A 21,002-nucleotide genomic window follows, 5' to 3' on the forward strand; every position below is an offset into this window, starting at 1 on the left:
TTCCTTGAACTGATGATCAGGCTAGACTGATACTCTGGTTGTGGCATAACCTGAAATTTATACAGGTACAGCACAACTTCCATTCTTTGTACTCGATAACATCTAACTGTGAACCTAAGATCCCACCTGCTTTGCTGGCCACTCTTTCAATATGTCTTGCCAACCTCAGCTTCCAGTTCCTTTTGTACTTGCAGCTCACTCAAACTGCGGCATTTAGTCTGTAGCACTTCCCTCTGTTGTTTCTATATAAATTCTTCACCTTCTACTCCTGTTTCAAATTTGTGCTGCTAACTGTCTGCCTATTTATCTAGACCATAGATGTCCTATTGTGGCTGATTGGAAATCTGGGGATTTAGTTTTAGCAGATTTCAAATTTTATTTTATATTCCAAAACCAATTTTTTCTAAACATTAAGTAAAGCAGTAATTCTCCCACTGACCCTCAAGACATGTCATTATCTACTATCCAACATTGTGCAAAACAACCAAATATGGCTTGTTTTCTGTTGAGCCATTTTTTAAAAAAAAATTCAATCTGACTCTTACATTCCATGAAGCTCAATTGTCTTTGATTTGAGGCTTGTAACATTTCCAAACAATGGTGATAATTATCATAAACCTGGAAGTATTTTCAGTAAAGTGTTGGAGAATAATTTCTGAAAGAGGATACTGGTGATTTACATGCTAGTGAGAAGGTTATTAATGAAGTAACCTATAGTCTGGGACCTGTGGCAACAGTTTGGATTCCTAACAGAATATATTTATTTACTGACTGCTATCTGACTAAAATGTTGAAATGTAACTGCTGTGTTTAGCGGAAAGCTCTGTCCAAAAAAATAAGAATGTAACTGATAAGTGTGGAAATGGAGAATTTCTCTCAAAGCATTTGATTTGAGATCAGGTATTTTATAGAGTGTGCAATGTATAGATTCCATGGATTTCCTGAGTACTTTACTTTATAAGGAATGAGAACATGTTACATTTGCACCTCCTGTCTAGTGTCACCTTTGTCCTGGAATCAAGCTGGGTCTGCATTCGAGAATTGTACTGGAAGTTTAATGACTTTACCTTGGCACTAAACTAACAATGTAAATGTAACAAATGGAAATCAGGAATGCATCATCTCAGAAGTTTTCTATGAAGTGCCTTACAGGTTTTTTAATTTGATTCCTCTGTTTTGTACATACTCATTTTCTGCCCTGTTTAAATAATCAAAATGCTTATTCTTCAATCATCAATTCTGACAAAGCTTGAACATACAACATTCTGTAATTTTTATTTTTCTTCAATTTATTGATGTTAACTTACCTGCTATGCATTTCCAGTAAATTTGGGATTATCTTGAAATTATTCAAAACAGAACTGTAAAGAGATTATTGTTTAAACAATTAATCCTGTCACAACTGAAGGAGAAATACCAACAGGAGTAAAGGCAAATGCTTATCTTGAGTATATAGCAGCAGCAAAATTAGGAGTTCCATGTTTTTCTTTATTGGTATGTTTCAGCTGTGGATTGATGATACAGAAAATCCATCTCTATCGCCTACGAGTAAAGATGAAGACTTCTTTGCCTCACATACTAATGTAAGTTTTTTTTTCATTTGTTTCACAACTGGTGTTTTTCTAGTGGGTTTAGCACAGGAAAGGATATTGACAAGATTCTTCAGATTGAATACTGCAGCTAACTGTGGATAGAGCTGAGTGACGAAAATAATTATTAGTTGATTTGATCAATAGTACCTGGTGGTTAGTAAGAACTTGATTACAGTGTGGAAAGAAGTGTGCATCTATTTATACAATTATGTTTGGATGGCAGAAAAAATTGACCGGGATGTTTATTACCTGAATCCAAGAATTGAACGTAATTGATGAAATTCAGATTGCTAGATAAGGCAATCTGAATTCAAGAAACTGCCGAGAATCTAGAAAAGGAGCTAGGCAAATATGTAACGGAAAGTGAATGCATTAATGCACAATAGATGAAATATGTAGGAAGCATTGCTAAACAAAGAACTTGAGAGAGACTCTATGCTAATTGAATATGTGAAGCAGTCAACAAAGCAAATGGAATAGTGAATGATACAGTAGAACGCAAGTCAAAGAAGGCTTTCCTCTCTCTTGACTACCTCCTCCTCCCTCCCTTGTGATACGGTTAACTTCATGGTTCTGCTATTCACTTTAGCCTTGAAGTGCTTGTAATCCCTCAGCAGAACCTTCTTTCCTACTTGTACCTGTGTTGTTCATACCCACGTGGACCACAACAACCAGATCTCCCCTCTTCAATTCCAAGTTCTCCAGCCTAGAATAATTGTCCTGCACTTTGTTGAGTAGGCATACAGCCTTTAGTCCTGTCTCTCTTGTACTGCAGAAGACAGTATTATTTCCCCTAACTATGTTGTGCCCTATTATAACTACATTTTCCTCTTCTCTCCAACTTGAATGGCGCTCTGGACAACTGTGGTGTGGTGTCATGTGACCTGTTCTGAATTCTGCTGAAGATAAATTTTGTGGCTTGGTTGCTAAAGATTAAAGATGGGAGGGGTTACAAATCCTTTAGTAGGGCACAGTTGTGTATAATGACTTAAGAGGATGTGCTGATGGTGGATACTGTCTCCAAGTTCCAGACAGATGTTAGAATGTCAGGTGTTGTAAATAGTAATAGTTTAATCTGTCTACTTAAATCCAACGTAGAATGAAATTCAGGGTCTTGAGTATAGTTAATTAACATTTCTAACTTCGAACAAGGCCCATATAATTCACATTGCCATGGAGATGGGTTTTTGAGACACATAATGTCCATTTGATGTCTTAGATTTGGTCAGTCTGTCAGTATCTGAGAGAGACAAGGAAGCATCAGGTGTCTAATGTTCACCTCACACTCTGAAGGTACTGATTTCATGAGGATTTTCACTGTAACCTCCTGGCAACCTTAACGCTTCTCAAACTATGTTCCTCCATTCTGCATCATTTTGTGCTCCCACCTCCATTTCCCATACCAAAAGCAGTCATGGGTTTTAGCTGCCCATACCCCATGCTCTGGAATTTCCTCCTAAGTCTCTGTTGTCACCCAACTTCCTTTAATTTCTTCCTTAAAACCTATCTCATTGACAAAGCTTGCGGTATCTCATGAAATATTCTGCTGTGGCTCCATGTTTATTGATTTAATGTCTCTGTAGACTTTGATTTTGTTTTTACTTGTTCAAGTTATATAAATAAATTGTTATGCTATTAATTTTATAATACAGTTTTACCATTCAACAACACACTCATAATTACTTCAGTGTATTATTCATAATGAGTTCATATTGTATTTCTGCTATGATTTCATGAGATCTTTATGCCTAATTCCAGTCAGCCAGAATGGAGTCATCAGATCAGACCTTTGATTCTGCCCTTCTAGAGCAGTCCTCACCTGAAGACACAAAGCAAGAAGAAAATGATAGTAAGTTTTGGAGTTGTCCAATACTATAAGTTGAAATCCATTGCTGTCTGTTCATTGGAAGTACTGCATCAATGTGAAGCTCTTATCAAGGGCCGTGAAAGACAGTACAATATTAAAAAATAATTTTTTTGTATGTTAAAGCCGATAATTAACTCATTGACAGGAGCAACAATTATAATATTGTGAATCATTTTGGGCAGCCTACTTTCAAGGGAATATTCTGGTGAGGTCATGGAAGTATGACTTTGATGGTTTTAGGATAGTGCAGTAAAATATGAAGCGAGATTTGCCTTGAGGCTAATTAGTGTTCCTACTACCATTGTAGCTGAAGTCAATACTTTCTGCAAGTGAGAACCATGGATCTTGTGGCATGTATGCCTTTTGCTACTAAATTTACCATCTGTGCTACAGGAAGAGTTTTTGAAATACCCCCAACTGGAATTGGGATGACTATTCTTCACTTTTAAACTGGGCAGTAGAACTTAGAGGTGTCTACCCAATAATTGTAAAGTTCACTAGTATACAGAAAAGACTTTTTTTTTTTTTAAAACACTGCAAGCACAATTTGCAGTCCAATCCCCTGCACTTGAATTAACCCACTTTTGAATGTGTAGGTACTTTTATCCTCTTTCCTGAACCTGTGATTGATCCTTCTGCTTGCAATTCAACCAACATTGTGAACTTGCTGCCTGGGAAATGGTGACCTCTAGTCAGGATATTATTACCACAAAATGGCAATTAAAGCATCATCCAACAAGCACTGTATATTTTAATACATTTCAATTCAAAAATAAAAGTTGTCTATCCTCATCTTTTACATTGTGAAAGCCTGCAAACTGTTGCAACTAACCAGAAAGCCGTGTGTTTTATGGCCTTTTGAACTTGTAATCTATCCAGTTACAGTTTTGTGCTCTTGAATGTATGTTTCCTTTTTTTAGATGAGCCTGCATATGGACCGAATGTTGATTGCCTCAGTATCTCCCCTAAGGAAGCATTAGGTACGTTATTTAGCCTTTAAGTTGCTTTACTGTTTGAGTTCATTTCTTTCCATAACTTCTACAGTTCATAAATCTGCATACTGGTATTTTGAAAATTGTAACTAATATTTAAATATGTATTTGAAATCACAAAAAAAAAGTTCTGTAGGAAATCAGATGTACATGATATTCTAAAATGTCCACATTTAAAAGGTATCCGTAGGTTCCTTATTACAGTGAAAGGAGAAAGTCCCTTCATGATAGCAGTGCCATGACCGTCTTTGCCAAGGATGTTCCTCAAGAATTTGTAGGATTGCGCAGAATTGTTTCTTTACATACGCTAGGCCTTTCAAGATAAGTGTACCATGTTCCTGTGGTCTGGAGAATGGAGTTTGTGTTTAGGGCTCAAATTTGGCTCAGCCTCGGCATCTTTGCCCAAAACTAAAACTAAAGTTATTTCAAGAATTACAAAATAATACTAATCATGACTGTACCATATTTGTGACAGCTATTAGAGATTGATATTTTTAATACATTTTGGGGGAAAGAAATGTCCCCTGAAAAATACTGATTAAAAATTTGGAGAAACCAATTTCTTACTACAAAATGGGGCTAAATTTCTATATATCATTGTGGTGCAGAGCTTCACAGCACAAAAAAATTAGTTGGGCAGTGTCTGCAATATTGTGGCTATTTATGTTCATAGACTAAAAATGATAGACTGCACTTGTTAATTTTCACATTGGTGCTCAAAGTCTTAAGCTGTGCTGAAGATAAAAATCGACTGAATAAAGCAGATCAGTTGGCTAGAAATAGGACTAAATTTCTTAGGATATTATAAAAGCAAGAGATGTTAAATGGATTAAAACCAAGCTAGTTGAGATTAAAATTGTTTGAGATGGTAGGAACTGCAGATGCTGGAAAATCTGAGTTAACAAGGTGTAGACCTGGAAGAACACAGCAGGCCAAGCAGCATCAGAGGAGCAGGAAGGCTGAGGTTTCGGGCCTAGACCCTTCTTCAGAAATAGGGGAGGGGAAGGGGGTTCTGATATAATAGGGAGAGAGGGGGAGGCAGATAGAAGATGGGGAGAGGAGACAGGCATGTCAAAGAGGTGGGGATGGAGCCAGTAAAGGTGAGTGTAGGTGGGGAGTTAGGGAGGAGATAGGTCAGTCCAGGGAGGACGGACAGGTCAAGGGGGCAGGATGAGGTTAATAGGAGATGGGGGTGGGGCTTGAGGTGGGAGGAGGGGATAGGTGGGAGGAAGGACAGGTTAGGGAGGCAGGGACAAGCTGGACTGGTTTTGGAATGCAGTAGGGGGAGGGGAGATTTTGAAGCTTGTGAAGTCCACATTGATACCATTGGGCTGCAGGGTACCCAAGCGGAATATGAGTTGCTGTTCCCGCAACCTTCTGGTGGTATCGTTGTGGCACTGCAGGAGGCCCAGGATGGACATGTCGTCTGAGGAATGAGAGGGGGAGTTGAAATGGTTTGCGACTGGGAGGTGCAGTTGTTTAGTGCGAACTGAGCGTAGGTGTTCTGCAAAGCGGTCCCCAAGCCTTCGCTTGGAAACCGATATCCATTTCAAACCCACCGATTCCCACAGTTACCTAGAATACACCTCCTCCCACCCACCTTCCTGCAAAAATGCCATCCCCTATTCCCAGTTCCTTCGCCTCCGCCGCATCTGCTCCCAGGATGAGGCATTCCACTCCCGTACATCTCAGATGTCCTCGTTTTTCAAGGACCGCAACTCCCCACCGCCCCCCCCCCCCCCCGTGGTCGAGAACGCCCTCGACCGTGTCTCCCGCATTTCCCGCAACTCATCCCTCACACCCCCTCCCTGTAATAACAACCAAAACAGAATCCCCCTCATCGTCACGTACCACTCCACCAACCTCTGGATCCAACGCATCATCCTCCAACACTTCCGCCATCTGCAATCCGACCCCACCACCAAAGACATTTTTCCCTCCCCACCCTTATCCGCTTTCCGGAGAGACCATTCACTCCGGGACTCCCTTGTCTGCTCCACGCTCCCCTCCAGCCCCACCACACCCGGCACTTTTCCCTGCAACTGCAGGAAGTGCTACACCTGCCCCTACACCTCACCCCCATCCCAGGCCCCAAGAAGACTTTCCACATCCGCTGCACCTACACATCCGCTAATGTGGTATACTGTATCCGCTGCTCCTGATGTGACCTCCTCTACATCAGGGAAACCAAGCGGAGGCTTGGGGACCGCTTTGCAGAACACCTACGCTCGGTTCGCACTAAACAACTGCACCTCCCAGTCGCGAACCATTTCAACTCCCCCTCCCATTCCTCAGACGACATGTCCATCCTGGGCCTCCTGCAGTGCCACGACGTTGCCACCCGAAGGTTGCAGGAACAGCAACTGATATTCTGCTTGGGAAACCTGCAGCCCAATGGTATCGATGTGGACTTCACAAGCTTCAAAATCTCCCCTCCCCCTACCACATCCCAAAACCAGCCCAGCTCGTCCCCGCCTCCCTAACCTGTCCTTCCTCCCGCCTAAAGCCCCACCCCCATCTCCTACCTACTAACCTCATCCCGCCCCCTTGACCTGTCCGTCCTCCCTGGACTGACCTATCTCCTCCCTAACTCCCCACCTACACTCACCTTTATTGGCTCCATCCCCGCCTCTTTGACCTGTCTCTCTCCTGTCCACCCATCTTCTATCCGCCTCCCCCTCTCTCCCTATTTATTTCAGAACCCCCTTCCTCTCCCCCATTTCTGAAGAAGGGTCTAGGCCTGAAACGTCAGCCTTCCTGCTCCTCTGATGCTGCTTGGCCTGCTGTGTTCATCCAGCTCTACACCTTGTTATCTTAATTGGGATTAAAACAGCTCTGTGGGAAAGCTACTAAGTTTTTTTTTGTTTTAATTGAAATTGCTGAAAATCTTAGCTTCATCCCATGAGTGAAACAAATAAAAAGACAAAGTTGTTTACAATCAAGATGTTTGCATCAGAATATTGCAGAAGTTTTGGGAAAATGTATTTAAAGGCAGGTGCTTAGTTATGTTGAATTCTATTATGATTACTTTCAGCTTAAGTTTTATTTCAATTTTTTCATGTATAGTTTAAAGTTTTTAATTTCTGATGTAGAATATGTGGAACTTAGTACAGTACATGAAGTAAAGAAATGTTTTTGGCTGTTACTCAGAAATTCTCATTTTTTTCCCCCTATTTTAGCTGACTCAATGAATTTAGTTTCTGCAGGAGTCACACCTAACAAAGGTGATTGTTAAGGTGTTTGTGATCTGCCATTGGCTGCTTCGATGTTCTGAGCCAAAGTATACAGATGGACATGTGAAGAGCTACTTTTAACACCATAGATTTAATGCATTAAATTAATTTACTTAGTTTGTTTACAATTCTATTTTTTGTAAAAAAAACACAGCTTTTGGGTCAACTGGTTACTTTAACACTTTCCAGCTTGCTTTTTGTTCCTGTCTTAATAATTTTAGCCATCACTTACAGAATTTATTTATCCAGGTGAATCAATGACTTTTGCTTCTTGCTTTCTCCTGTCTTGATCTTTCATGTTAACTTCTCTTTTCTTGCCCCATTTGTCTTCTCTCTCTTTCCTGCAGTCTCCATTTCTTGATTTGTTCTCTCCTTCTCTTTGTCTCCTTCTCTTTGTCCCCCTCCCAACTATGCACTCTCTCATTTCTCTGCTCTCCTCTCATCTTTCTCCAGTCATGTAGCTATGTCTACTTGTCTTATTTGAACAAAGTTAGTAAATGCTTTAATCTGGCATCATTTGACATGCATCATTTAGTAATATCTGATACCGCTAATAGCGTAGAAGCAAGACATCACGAACAGTAGCTCTAATCTATTGTTCGCTGTGTCTCATCAACCTTTGTGTAAATATTATAATCATTTCACTATATGCTTTACTGTTTATAATTAACTTACTTGGATCATTGTAATGTATTTTTCACCTGCACAACAGAGTTAGAAAAGGTCTAGGAAAGAGTCATGATCAATGCTTTCTTAAAGTGGGCTGGAAAGAGTTAACTTAATTCACTTTTATCATTGCCCATGCTGTTTTCCCTTTAAAACTAACTAGTGAAATGCTTACTGTTTTAATTTTTATCTGTAGTAATTTGCATCTCTTAATTTTCATAACTGAGCACTTTTTTTTCACGTTACGCTGATATTACTTGTGCAAGAGGCTTTTACACAAAATGCTCTTTTTGCATAAGTTTTTTTTTATTGTATAAATTGGTGATAAAATTGACCTATGAATCTATAATTCACACACTGTTCCTTGGACATTGTGCATAACATGATAAAGTTGCTATGCATGGGTGCATTTTGGAATTTAATAGCTGATGGCAAAACATCATCTCAGTAAATTTGGCATAATCTGTTTTCTGTGAAATGCATTATTTATTGAGTTAATTCTGGAATTGGAAAATATAGTAACTACTAATTTGGATTTTTTGACAGAAGTAAAGTCCTCTATCATAACAAAAAAGAAGCCTACTGCAGGAAAGAAAATGGTGTGTATTTTGAGTTATTTCTATTGTACAATGTTGCGTGGCTGAATGATTAGTAGAGCAACTTTATTGTGTCCTTCTTAGAATTCTGTTCTTTATTCCCTTAACTGAAAAGTATATATGTAAACCAGCCAGCCAACTATGCACTTACAGCAAAAACATATGTTAGTAATCCCAAACTGAGAACCCTGACTAATTTTCTGTTTACTCCTTGTCTGTTCTTGCTTTAAATGTCACACTTCTGATATATTAATAACTATAATAGAAAATGCTGCAGTCTTCTAACATGGATCTAATAATTCAGGTCCATCTACCAGTTTTCAAGGTTCTGTCACCAACGATATTGATTCTGTCTACAATGGTATTGAATCTTCTATGGACCTCAAGATGTCTATTTAGAGGAACTACTTTCTGGTTATCTGCACCCAAGTGTCAGAACAATTCATTTCATGATATTGTACTTGTTGTTTTAAAATAACTTACCATTTAATACATCATGAGTAATATCTCAGCAGACCCATATGCAACTGTATTCCTGCTTGCTGACAAATGTTCTATGGTGTTGCTACTAACTTAAGTGCATATTTTACTTTTTACTTTGGGCTTCAGAAATCATTTGTGTTGCTGAATCATTAAAACTGAGTCTTTTATATGAAGTCTTGTAATTTCTTGAACGGTACTTGCGTGAAATAAGTTTGTTGCTATGTCAGTAATTGTTTCTAATTCAAATCCGTTATGAGTCAAATCAACCAAAAGAAAAATAAATGATGACTGTTCAGTTATAGGAGATGCTACTGTTGAAATAAATTGTAAAAGAAGTTAATTGTTCTTCCCATTTGTTAAACAGTTGGGGGCTAAGAAGGCTGGTTTAGGGGCACAGAAAGTAACTAGCCACAGCTTCATTGAAATTGATAAACAGGCTCAGGCTGCAGACCGAATGAAAGAACAGGAAGATTTGAACAAGAAGAAAATTGAGAAAGAAGAATCAATGTATGTAAACTTTCTTTCTATATACGATTTTTATATCACAATGATTTCTCAGCAACAGATTTTTTAAAAATTCCATTCATGACACAAAGTATCACATCCCAAAGAATTCTACGAATCACAGTTGCTCAACGAATTTCCAGAAATAGCAATGTGATAATGATTAGATCATTTGTTTTCTGTGATTTTGATAAAGGGATAAATAATGGTCAGGATATTTAGAGGTAACTCTCCTTTTCTAATGAATATATGAACTAGGATGAGTAGCAGAGACTGTTTGGCCCTTTGAGTCTGCTTCGTCATTCAGTAATATCATGGCTGATCTGTTTTGAACTGTATGTTCCCATCTACCTCCCATAACTGGAGATTCTTGTCAGGCAACAAAATCCATATGCTTTTGCTATAAAAATATTTAATGACTCCACTCCCATCATCGTCTGAGGCAGTGATCTAAAGTCAAATGACACTCCGAGAGAAATTCTTCTCATCTCTGTCTTAAAAGGGTGATCTCTATTTTTAAAACAGTAGCCCCCAAGGTCTGGACTGACCCACAGAGGAAATAACTTTTCCATGTCTCTTTTTGTCAAGACCACTTAGGATCTTGTACAAATATCAATCACATCACACTTCACTCTTCCAAACCTTAAGGGAACACCCAGCATGTTCAGAGATAACAAGGTGTAGAGATGGATGAACACAGCAGGCCAAGCAGCATCAAAGGAGCAGGAAGGCTGACGTTTCGGGCCAAGACCCTTCTTCAGAAATGGGGGAGGGGAAGGGGGTTCTGAAATAAATAGGGAGAGAGGGGGAGGCGGATAGAAGATGGGGAGAGGAGAAGATAGGTGGAGAGGAGGCAGACAGGTCAAAGAGGCGAGGGTGGAGCCAGTAAAGGTGAGTGTAGGTGGGGAGTTAGGGAGGAGGTAGGTCAGTCCAGGGAGGACGGACAGGTCAAGGGGGCGGGATGAGGTTAGTAGGTAGGAAATGGGGGTGGGGCTTGAGGTGGGAGGAGGGGATAGGTGGGAGGAAGGACTGGTTAGGGAGACGGGGACGAGCTGGGCTGGTTTTGGGATGCGGTAGGGGGAGGGGAGATTTTGAAGCTTGTGAAATCCACATTGATACCATTGGGCTGCAGGGTTCCCAAGCAGAATATCAGTTGCTGTTCCTGCAACCTTCGGGTGGCATCGTTGTGGCACGCAGGAGGCCCAGGATGGACATGTCGTCTGAGGAATGGGAGGGGGAGTTGAAATGGTTCGCGACTGGGAGGTGCAGTTGTTTGTTGCGAACTGAGCGTAGGTGTTCTGCAAAGCGGTCCCCAAGCTTCCGCTTGGTTTCCCCGATGTAGAGGAGGCCACAATGGGAACAGCGGATGCAGTATACCACATTGGCAGATGTGCAGGTGAACATCTGCTTGATGTGGAAAGTCTTCTTGGGGCCTGGGATGGGGGTGAGGGGTGAGGTGTAGGGGCAGGTGTAGCACTTCCTGCGGTTGCAGGGAAAAGTGCCGGGTGTGGTGGGGCTGGAGGGGAGTGTGGAGCGGACAAGGGAGTCATGGAGAGAGTGGTCCCTCCGGAAAGCAGATAAGGGTGGGGAGGGAAAAATGTCTTTGGTGGTGGGGTCGGATTGCAGATGGCGGAAGTGTCGGAGGATGATGCGTTGGATCCGGAGGTTGGTGGGGTGGTACGTGACGATGAGGGGGATTCTGATTGATTTGGTTGTTATTGCGGGGAGGGGGTGTGAGGGATGAGTTGCGGGAAATGCGGGAGACACGGTCGAGGGCATTCTCGAGCACTGAGGTGGGGAAGTTGCGGTCCTTGAAAAATGAGGACATCTGAGATGTACAGGAGTGGAATGCCTCATCCTGGAGCAGATGTGGCGCAGGTGAAGGAATTGGGAATAGGGGATGGTATTTTTTGCAGGAAGGTGGGTGGGAGGAGGTGTATTCTAGGTAGCTGTGGGAGTCAGTGGGCTTGAAATGGATATTGGTTTCTAGGTGGTTGCCAGAGATGGAGACAGAGAGGTCCAGGAAGGAGAGAGAGGTATTAGAGATGGTCCAGGTGAACTTAAGGTTGGGGTGGAAGGTGTTGGTGAAGTGGATGAACTGTTCGAGCTCCTCGTGGGAGCACGAGACGGCGCCGGTACAGTCATCAATGTAACGGAGGAAGAGGTGGGGTTTAGGTCCAGTGTAGCTACAGAAGAGGGATTGTTCCACATAACCTACAAAGAGGCAGGCATAGCTTGGGCCCATGCGGGTACCCATGGCCACCCCCTTTGTCTGTAGGAAGTGGGAGGAATTGCAAGAGAAGTTGTTGGGGGTGAGGACAAGTTCAGCTAAGCGAACCAGCATGTTCAACTGTCTTCGTAACCCACTCATTCCAGTGAACAATCTAGTAAACCTCTGAACTGCAACCAATTAATCTACAATGTTCCTTAAATAAGGAGACCAAATACGCACGCAATATTTGAGATTTCCTCTAACCAATGCCGTGTGTCGCAGAGGCAGTTGGCTAGTGATACTATCGCTGGTCTGTCAATCCAGAGACCCAGGTAATGTTCTGGGGACCTTGGTTCATCCTGCCACAGCAGATGGTGGGAATTTGAATTCAATAAATATCTGGAATTAAGAATCTAACCATGACCATGAATCTATTGCCGATTGTCGGAAAAACCCATATGGTTCACTAATGTCTTTTAGGGAAGGAAATTTGCCGTCCTTACCTGGTCTGGCCTACATGTGACTCCAGACCCACAGCAATGTGATTGACTCATAACTGCCCTTTGGGTAATTAGGGATGGGCAATAAATGCTGGCCTAGCCAGTGACGCCCTCATCCTGTAAATGAATTTTAAAAAAGTATAACTGAAACATACCATCCTTTTCTGTTCCATTAGTCTCATATACAACAGCATTCCATTTGTGGCTCATGCACCAGAAAACCCAAATCCCTGCAGCTGCCCAATTTAAGTAATTCTCTGCATTTTCTTTCATCCTGCTATATTTTCTGAGGTTATGCTTCTTCTGCCAGTTTTTGCCCACTCACTTAACCTATCTATAATCTGCCTGCAACCTCCTTGCGTCTCCTTTATGACATAGTTTACAACTTACCTTGACGTCTCTGCAAATTTAGATACCATGTCTTCACTCCCCTCATTGAAATTGTTCAAGTGAATTATAAGAAGTTGAGGCCGCAGCACAAACCCCTGTAGGGCTCCACTCATCACATCCTGCCAGTCAGACTCATTGTATAGTGGCTAATATGTTACCCACTATACCACGAGCTTTTATTTTCTTCAATAACCTTTGATGTGGCACCTTATGAAATGCCTTCTGGAAATCCTAATTTTGTAGGTCTGGAAGCTCCCGTTTATCCACAGTGCATGTTATTTCTTCAAAGAACTCCAGTAAACTGGTTACGTGTGATTTTTCTTTGACACCACCATGCTGCCTTATCCCAGTTACCTTGGGATTTGCTAAGTGTGCAGTTATAATCTCTTTAATGATCAGTTCTAATACTTTCCCCACAGCAGGCATTGTTTCCTGTTTTCTGTCTTTCTCCCTTTTATTGAATAGAACATTTAAGTTTGCTATCTTTCAGTCCGATAGAACCTTTCCTGAATTTAGGGAGTTTTGGAAAATTACAGATCCACTACCTCATCAGCAACCTCTTGGAAGAATTTAGGATGACCAGTTTGCTTAGAATTGCTTCCCACATGATCATAATTTCACTAAGTGCCTCTCTCACCTCTTGGATTATAACCATGACTGGAACATTTTTCTTGAATAGTGAAGAAAGAATCAAAATATTTTGTCATTTCATCCCCCCTTAATTATCATCCCCCCCCTTCACACTACCTAGTGAAACAACCCTCACTTTTTACTTTTTCCTTTTTAAGTACCTGCTGAAACTCTTGCTATCCGTTTTTACATTCCTACCTAGTTTTCTTTCATACACTTAATATTTTTCTCTGGATTAACCTTTTAGTCATTTTTTGCTGTTCTTTATATCTTGACTAGTCATCTGACTCACTCGTCTTTATATGGTTAAATGCTTTTTCATTGCTTTTGATGTTTCCTTCATTTCATTAGTTAACTATGGGCGTCATGCCTCATCTTATCATTTTTCTATATGGTAGGAATATACTTATACGGAGCGTTCTGAAATTTATCAATAAATATTTACATCTGCACCTCCTATTGATCTATCCTGTAGCTGGTGTGCCAGTTCACTTCACCGAGCTCAGCTTTCACGCCCACATAGTTGCTCTTACATAGGCTTATAATACTAATCTCAGATCCACTCTTCTCCCTTTCACACTGGATATAAAATTCATAAATATTATGGTTGCTGCTACCTAAATGTGCCTTTACCCTGTGGTCATTAATCAATCCTATCTCATTACACAGTATGAAGTGTAGTATAACCTGCTCTGTAGTAGTTCATAGTGTCATACAGTATGGAAACAGACCCTTTGGTCCAACTAGTCCATGCTGACCACATTCCCAAACTAAACTAGCCCCCCTTGCCTGGGCCTGGCTCATATCCCTCGTACTTGTCAAATGCCTTCTAAATGTTGTAACTGTACTTACATCTACCACATCTCCTGGCAGTTCATTCCACGCATGAACTCCTCTGTAGAAAACAGTTGCCCTCATATCCTTTTTAAAACTTTCTCCTCTCACCCTAAAAATATACCCCCCCGCCAAAAGTTTGGAACTCCGCCACACTAGGGAAAAGAGCCTTGCTATTCACCTTATCTATGTAACTCATGATTTTGTAAACCTAAGGTCACCCCTCAACCTCCTACACTCCAGTCAAAAAGGTCTGAGCCTATCCAGCCTATTTTTATACTTGCAACACTCCGTTCCTGGCAACATCCTGGTAAATCTATTCTGAAGCCTCTCCAAGCTTACTAATTAGAACATAAGAATCAGGAGTAGGTCATTTGGCCCTTCGAGCTTGCTCCACCATTCAGGAGGATCGTGGTTGATCTTTTTGTGGTCTCAGTTCCACTTACTGCCCTCTTACCATAACAAATATCCTTCTAGATAGAGTAAAGGCACCTCTGATGTCCTTCCCATAATATGTAGATTAAAGTCATCCATGGTAAAGGCCCAGCAATAACCACAAGCATCCGCTGTTGTTTCTTCTAGACTTGTTAGCATTGTTAACTGGTAGGGAGCCTGTCAACCACACCGTCACTAGTGATTTCTTTTCCCTAGTATTCCATACCCCCACTCAAATTGAATCTACATCCTGTTTTCATAAACCTAAGTCATCTCTAACTGTTGCACAAATGCCATCTTTGATTAACAGTGTTACCTGCCACCTTTTACTTGGCTTCCGGTTCTTGAGTGTCTCATAATCTTCAATACTCAGGACCCAAAGTTGTTATCCTGCAGCCATGTCTCTGTAATGATAGTGCACATTGGTGTAGATAATCAATATGTCTACTTTGTTCTGCATTCTATGCGCACCCTAGTACAGAGCTTTTGGTTTTTGTCTTTTTTTATCATCTTTATAACAGCTAATCTTGACTTGTTGATATTCCTAGCTTTTTCCTCTTTTTGTCCTCCTTTCCCATATTACTGTTTTCCCCTCTTACTTTGTCGCTACTCTTTGATATACCACATCTTTCCATGTTTGATCCCTTGACCCCACTGCTTAATTTAAAATCCTGCCCTAGTTATGTGACTTGCAAGAACATTAGCTCCAGCACAGTTTAATGCAAATGGACCAGTGTATCATTTCTTGTCCATTAATGTTTGTATGCTTAAAAAACAAGCCTTGTTCTGATTTAAACTAGACAAGAAAAGGACTAAATGGATATTTGAATCTTTAATTTGCAAAAGCATTTGAGTCTCTGAAAAGGTCATTGAAATGAGAATTCAGAATGTAAACGTTTGCAGTATTCTGTGTTGTAACTCCTCATGATTTTTTGTTGCAACTTATTTCAACAACTTAATGTGTAAACAAATGCTATTTTGAGTATTGAGCATTAAAATGAAGCTATATTTTAAAATAATAGCAGTACTTTATGTTACAGGTGAAAGAGTGAAAACTGAAATATTCCTATCAAATTTGTTACGAGGACATGCTCATAACAGGAGCCCTAACATAATTTGCTGTTAGTTTTCCAGAAACACATTACTCTACTCTAGTTTGTTTTAGCTTTACATCAGAACAATTTAGTGTTTTACGCTGCCCTTGGTGCTTTTGTCAGTTTGGTATTCCAAGTGTTTGGCATTTGGGTCATCATGAGAAAAGGGAATCCTGTGAATGTATCTTTTTATGAGGCCAAATTTAGTCCCTCTGACTGCTTTCCTTACAGTTCTGTAATTAATTTCATAATCAAGTATTTACCTATTTTCTATTAATACATTTCACAGAGGATTATCTGCTCCTGCCTCTTTAAGAATTTTCTCATGAACTGAATCTTCATTTTCTTTGTAACAATTTGCATTCAGTAGGCCCTTGCACTTTCCATGGTATTCAGATGTGAAGTCCTTCTCTGTTCCCAAATATTCAAACACTTTGTCATTTAAATATAACTGCACTAAACCAGTTGCATTGTTGATAGGAAAGATGTTGTAGATGCAAGAAACTATTAATTGACTGACCAGATAAGCAGAGAAGTGGCAAATGGAGTTCAGTCCGGAGAGTTGTGGAGTAATGTATTTGGGGAGGTGAAGCAAGATAAGGAAATGCACAATAAATGGTAGAATACTAAGAAATTTTAAAGAGGCAGGAGCACATAATCCTTTGTGAAATGTATTAATAGAAAATAGGTAAATACTTGATTCTGAAATTAATTACAGAACTGTAAGGAAAGCAGTCAGAGGGACTAAATTTGGCCTCCTAAAAAGATACATTCACAGGATTCCCTTTTCTCATGATGACCCAAATGCCAAACACTTGGAATACCAAACTGACAAAAGCACCAAGGGCAGCGTAAAACACTAACTGAGATCATTGAAGATAACAGCAGAGGTAGATAAGGTGATTAAAAAGGCATACAGGTTACTTTATTAGTTGGGGTATGGGTTATAAACACACAGAGGTAATGCTAGAACAGTACAAATGGTAGTTAAGCCACAGCCTGGTTGCACTAGAGAAGCAAGAAAGGAGCTTCACAATGGATGCTGCCATGAGTGGAGAATGTAGATAATGAGGTATCGTTGGTATAAGCTGAGGTTGTTTTCTTTGCAACAAGAGGGGTTGAGGTGATTTATTGAGGTGTATAAAATTAGTATAACTAAACTTTTGGGAGAAAAGCACAAAAGATTTTAAATTGTTAATATTTGAGCCAAAGGTATGATCAACATTGTCAATTCAATAAAAATGTCAATCATGGTGAAAAATGTAATAATGGAGTAGGTTTTCTGATCACTCTTCCACTTTAGAGGTGTTGCAGCACCAGAAAGAATATGAAGGTTTTGGAAAGAATCAGATTTCCTCTTTTTTTTTTTTGTACAATAAGCGTATAAGCATTCATCAGCGTATCAATCTATTTCAAAGCTCTTCGTCAAGTCAGTAATGTGAAGGTGCATATCTTCATAATTCTTCACTGAGCTTCTGTTGTGTTTTTAGATATATAACAACATAAGATATAGGAATGGGTATAGGGCTTTTGCCTCCTTTAATCTGCTCTGCTGTTCAGTAGGATCGTGACTGATTCAACATTCCTCATGTCCACTTTCCTATCCTTTCCCCGTAACCCTTGATACCTGTACCAATCAAGAATCACTCTATCACAGCCTTAAATTTATACAGTTGTACAGTCCCCACAGCTGTCTGCAGTAAGGAGTTCCAAAGACACAACTCTTGGAAGAAATTCTCCACATCCCAGTCTTAAATTGGCAGCCCTTTATTCTGAGACCATGCCATCTTATCCTAGACTCTCCCATGAGAGGAAACATTCTCTCAGCATTTACCTTGTGAAGCTCTTTAAGAATCCTATATGTTTCAATGAGATCAACTCTCATTCTACTAAATCTAGTGAGCAGAGTCCCAACCTGTTTAGCCTTTACTCCTAAGACAGTGCTTCCATACCAGGGATCATTCTAGTGAACCATCTCTGAACTACCTCTAATGAAATGATATCATTCCTTAAATAATGGAACCAAAACTGCTCATAGTACTTCGGATGTGGCCTCCACAATACCTTGTACAGTTGTAATAAGACTCCCCTACTCCCTGAAATAAGGGACGACAAGTATCTTCCAGTATGAACAGCATAGTAAAATTGATAATCTAACATCTGAAAGGATATGTGTTCCATTCACTAGTCAAGTGATCAAACAAAGATTGAAATTGGAACATTATTCAGTAACTCATTATAAATTCACAGATATGAGTCTAATTACTCCATATCTTCAGCATACAAAATTGTGGGTTCTATGCAGTGAGACTGACTGTGTATTACTTTATGCAGTACTTCTTGACGAAACATTGAAGTTGTATTCCTGAAAAGTGCAGTTTTTAAATTAATATATGTTAACTAAATCAGATTTTTTTTCCATTCTAAACAAGTTAAAACTTTAGTTAGGATCCATATGCATAGCCAGAAAAAAAGCTACAACATTATGCACTGTACATTCAAATGCTGTATATTGCTATGTTGTTTAAGTTCATAATGAAGTCACTTTTTTAAAAAAAAAATGTTTAAAATACAGCAGAAATATGCTGACCCTTTCTACTTCCCTGCCTCCTGTATGTGTTGGGATGTTATTGGATGGCCGGGGAGGCAGTCTGGCTGTCAAGGGAGAGCTTCACAAGGTAAATGCTGAGAGAATGTTTCCTCTCATGGGAGAGTCTAGGATAAGATGGCATGGTCTCAGAATAAAGGGCTGCCAATTTAAGACTGGGATGTGGAGAATTTCTTAACTCTGTCAAGAGTTATGGTAATCTGTTGTATTACACTCTGAATTACTGAGACCAGGTGCTAAGAAGGAAAATGTTTCCAGGGCAAGTTAAATCCCACAAGTCTGTGACAGTAAGCTTCATGGAAGGTTCCAGGAAGGGCAAATCAGACCTTTGGAAGTTTAGACAACTTCCTTGTCAGAGTAAAAGCCAGGACTTCCACAGGATTCTTACCCTATTTGCATCTCATCTCTGCTGGTTTCAGATGTTGGAATATTTGAGTTGTCATATTGCATCAGAATTTTGCTTGACTAAAGGCAATATTAAGACTATTTTAGTCTTTCTTTCAAAGAAGTAACACCATAAAGCCATCTCTCAATTACAGTTTTTGAATGTGCTGTTACTTTTTTGAGGCCAAGTAGCTTGCATATGTTGTATAACTTTCATCATAAAATTTAGTATAATTTTGTGGGTTTTGCTGTTGCATTGAAATAGATTCTTAATTGTTGAGTTGGATGATCATGTTTTCAAAGTTTAAAATGTAAGCAAAGAAATGTTACATTACAGTGTTTCATCTCTTCGACTTGCATACCAAGACTTGGAAATACAAAGAAAGAAAGAAGATGAGAAATTGAACAGGTTGGAAGGCAAGAAGAAAGAGCAAGCAGAGCGACTGGGCATGGGCTTCAGTAGCAGAGCGTAAGTACCTTTTTACTATATCACAGCTTACTTGGGAGGATGGAGACAAAAAGTAGCAAATTGGGAAGAACGTTTTAAACTAAATGGCATAGTAAGTTTGTAGGAGGTCTTGCAGTGCAGTGGGTAACATCCCTACCTGTTAAGCCAGAAGCTCTGAGTCCATGTTCCACTTGAGGATTTCGATTTGTCTAAGAATATGCATTCATAACATGGCCAAACTGGTTGAGAATAAGCTTCTAAATCCTTTCAGCACACACCAGTGGCAGGTGTTATGAGTGGGAGTTATTCCTAATCAGCCTTATGATGGAAAGAAATTAGAGCCTCTGCCATAATTCCAGAGTAGAATGTGCATATGTATAATAGCAAATGTTGCCACAGCAACTCTGACTCCTTGTGGCTTAATTGGCTTGACACCTGGCATGGATCAGACTGATGGCAACAGCAAAGGTTTTGATCCCCATTCCAGCTGGGCTGGATTTGGAACCTTCTTCCCTTTTATGTGTTGCTGGTTATGGTTGCGGTGGCTCAGACCCACATCTGGGCGGAGAACGCATGAAGCAAGTTTGTACTGAATCACTTTGAATAGAATGTGGACATACATGGAAAATTGTAACTTCTGCCATTGAGCTAAGAGAGGTGGGTTTTTCTCATGGAGATGGAAGATCTTAGGACAAGACCAAGTTTGCATTGTATTCGGTTAATTGCATATGCCTTGCAATGCAAGATCTAAGGATAATAGAAACTTGATTGCACTTCTTTGCCCATCCAAGTTAGCAATAATAATGCTTCAGATAGGTAAGAACTAAAATAGCAAGCAATGAGAATTTGTAAATAGAAATAACTAATTATTGCCTTGCTCCCAAGCATTATCTAGCCTTGAGTAAAACCACCTTATTCCCACTATAACAAGTACATAAGACTACGACCAGAGATTCTAAAATCTAAGCTTCAATAAATGTCTTCGAATATAAAACATAAAATCATACAGCAAGGGAACAGGCCCTTTGGCCCATCATGTCTGTGCAAACCATGATGTCATTCTAAACTAATCCTATCTGCCTGCACATGGTCTGTATCCTTCTATTTCCTGCCTGTTCGTGTGTCTGTCTAAATGCTTGTTGAATGTTGCTATCATATCTGCTTCTACCAACTCTCCTGGCTCTGCATTCCAGACATCTACAACTCTCTGCTTAAAAAAAAACTTTTCTTGCACCATCTCCTTTTAAACCTGGGCTGACAAGTGGCAAGTGACATTCGTGCCACACAAATGCCAGGCTATGACCATCACCAATAAGAGACAAACTAACCACCATCCCTTGACATTCAATGGTGTTACCATCACTGAATCCCCCACTATCAACATCCTGGGGGTTACCATTGACCTGAAACTCAACTGGACTTGCACATTAACAGAGTGGCTACAAGAGCAGGCCAGAAGCTGGGAATACTGCAGCGAGTAACTCATCTCCGGACTCCTCAAAGTCTGTCCACCATCTACAAGGCACAAGTCAGG

General features: G+C 40.2%; 1 protein-coding gene across 3 annotated transcripts in view; it reads left to right on the forward strand.

The window, feature by feature from the left end:
• The window catches only part of LOC109923811 (ADP-ribosylation factor GTPase-activating protein 3-like), a 67,899-nt gene that overhangs the window by 33,504 nt on the left and 13,393 nt on the right, over window positions 1–21,002 (forward strand). Inside the window, exons 5-11 of one of the 3 annotated variants that reach the window (XM_048607503.1) lie at window positions 1,506–1,583; window positions 3,351–3,441; window positions 4,380–4,439; window positions 7,631–7,675; window positions 8,897–8,949; window positions 9,794–9,936; window positions 19,358–19,489. In XM_048607503.1, coding sequence (XP_048463460.1) covers window positions 1,506–1,583; window positions 3,351–3,441; window positions 4,380–4,439; window positions 7,631–7,675; window positions 8,897–8,949; window positions 9,794–9,936; window positions 19,358–19,489 — 602 coding nt within the window. The remainder of the gene's footprint in view (window positions 1–1,505; window positions 1,584–3,350; window positions 3,442–4,379; window positions 4,440–7,630; window positions 7,676–8,896; window positions 8,950–9,793; window positions 9,937–19,357; window positions 19,490–21,002) is intronic. The other 2 variants (XM_048607504.1, XM_048607505.1) reach the window with 2 other exon arrangements.

Source organism: Rhincodon typus, chromosome 18, assembly GCF_021869965.1.
Source record: "Rhincodon typus isolate 14 chromosome 18, sRhiTyp1.1, whole genome shotgun sequence".
NCBI lineage: Eukaryota > Metazoa > Chordata > Chondrichthyes > Orectolobiformes > Rhincodontidae > Rhincodon > Rhincodon typus.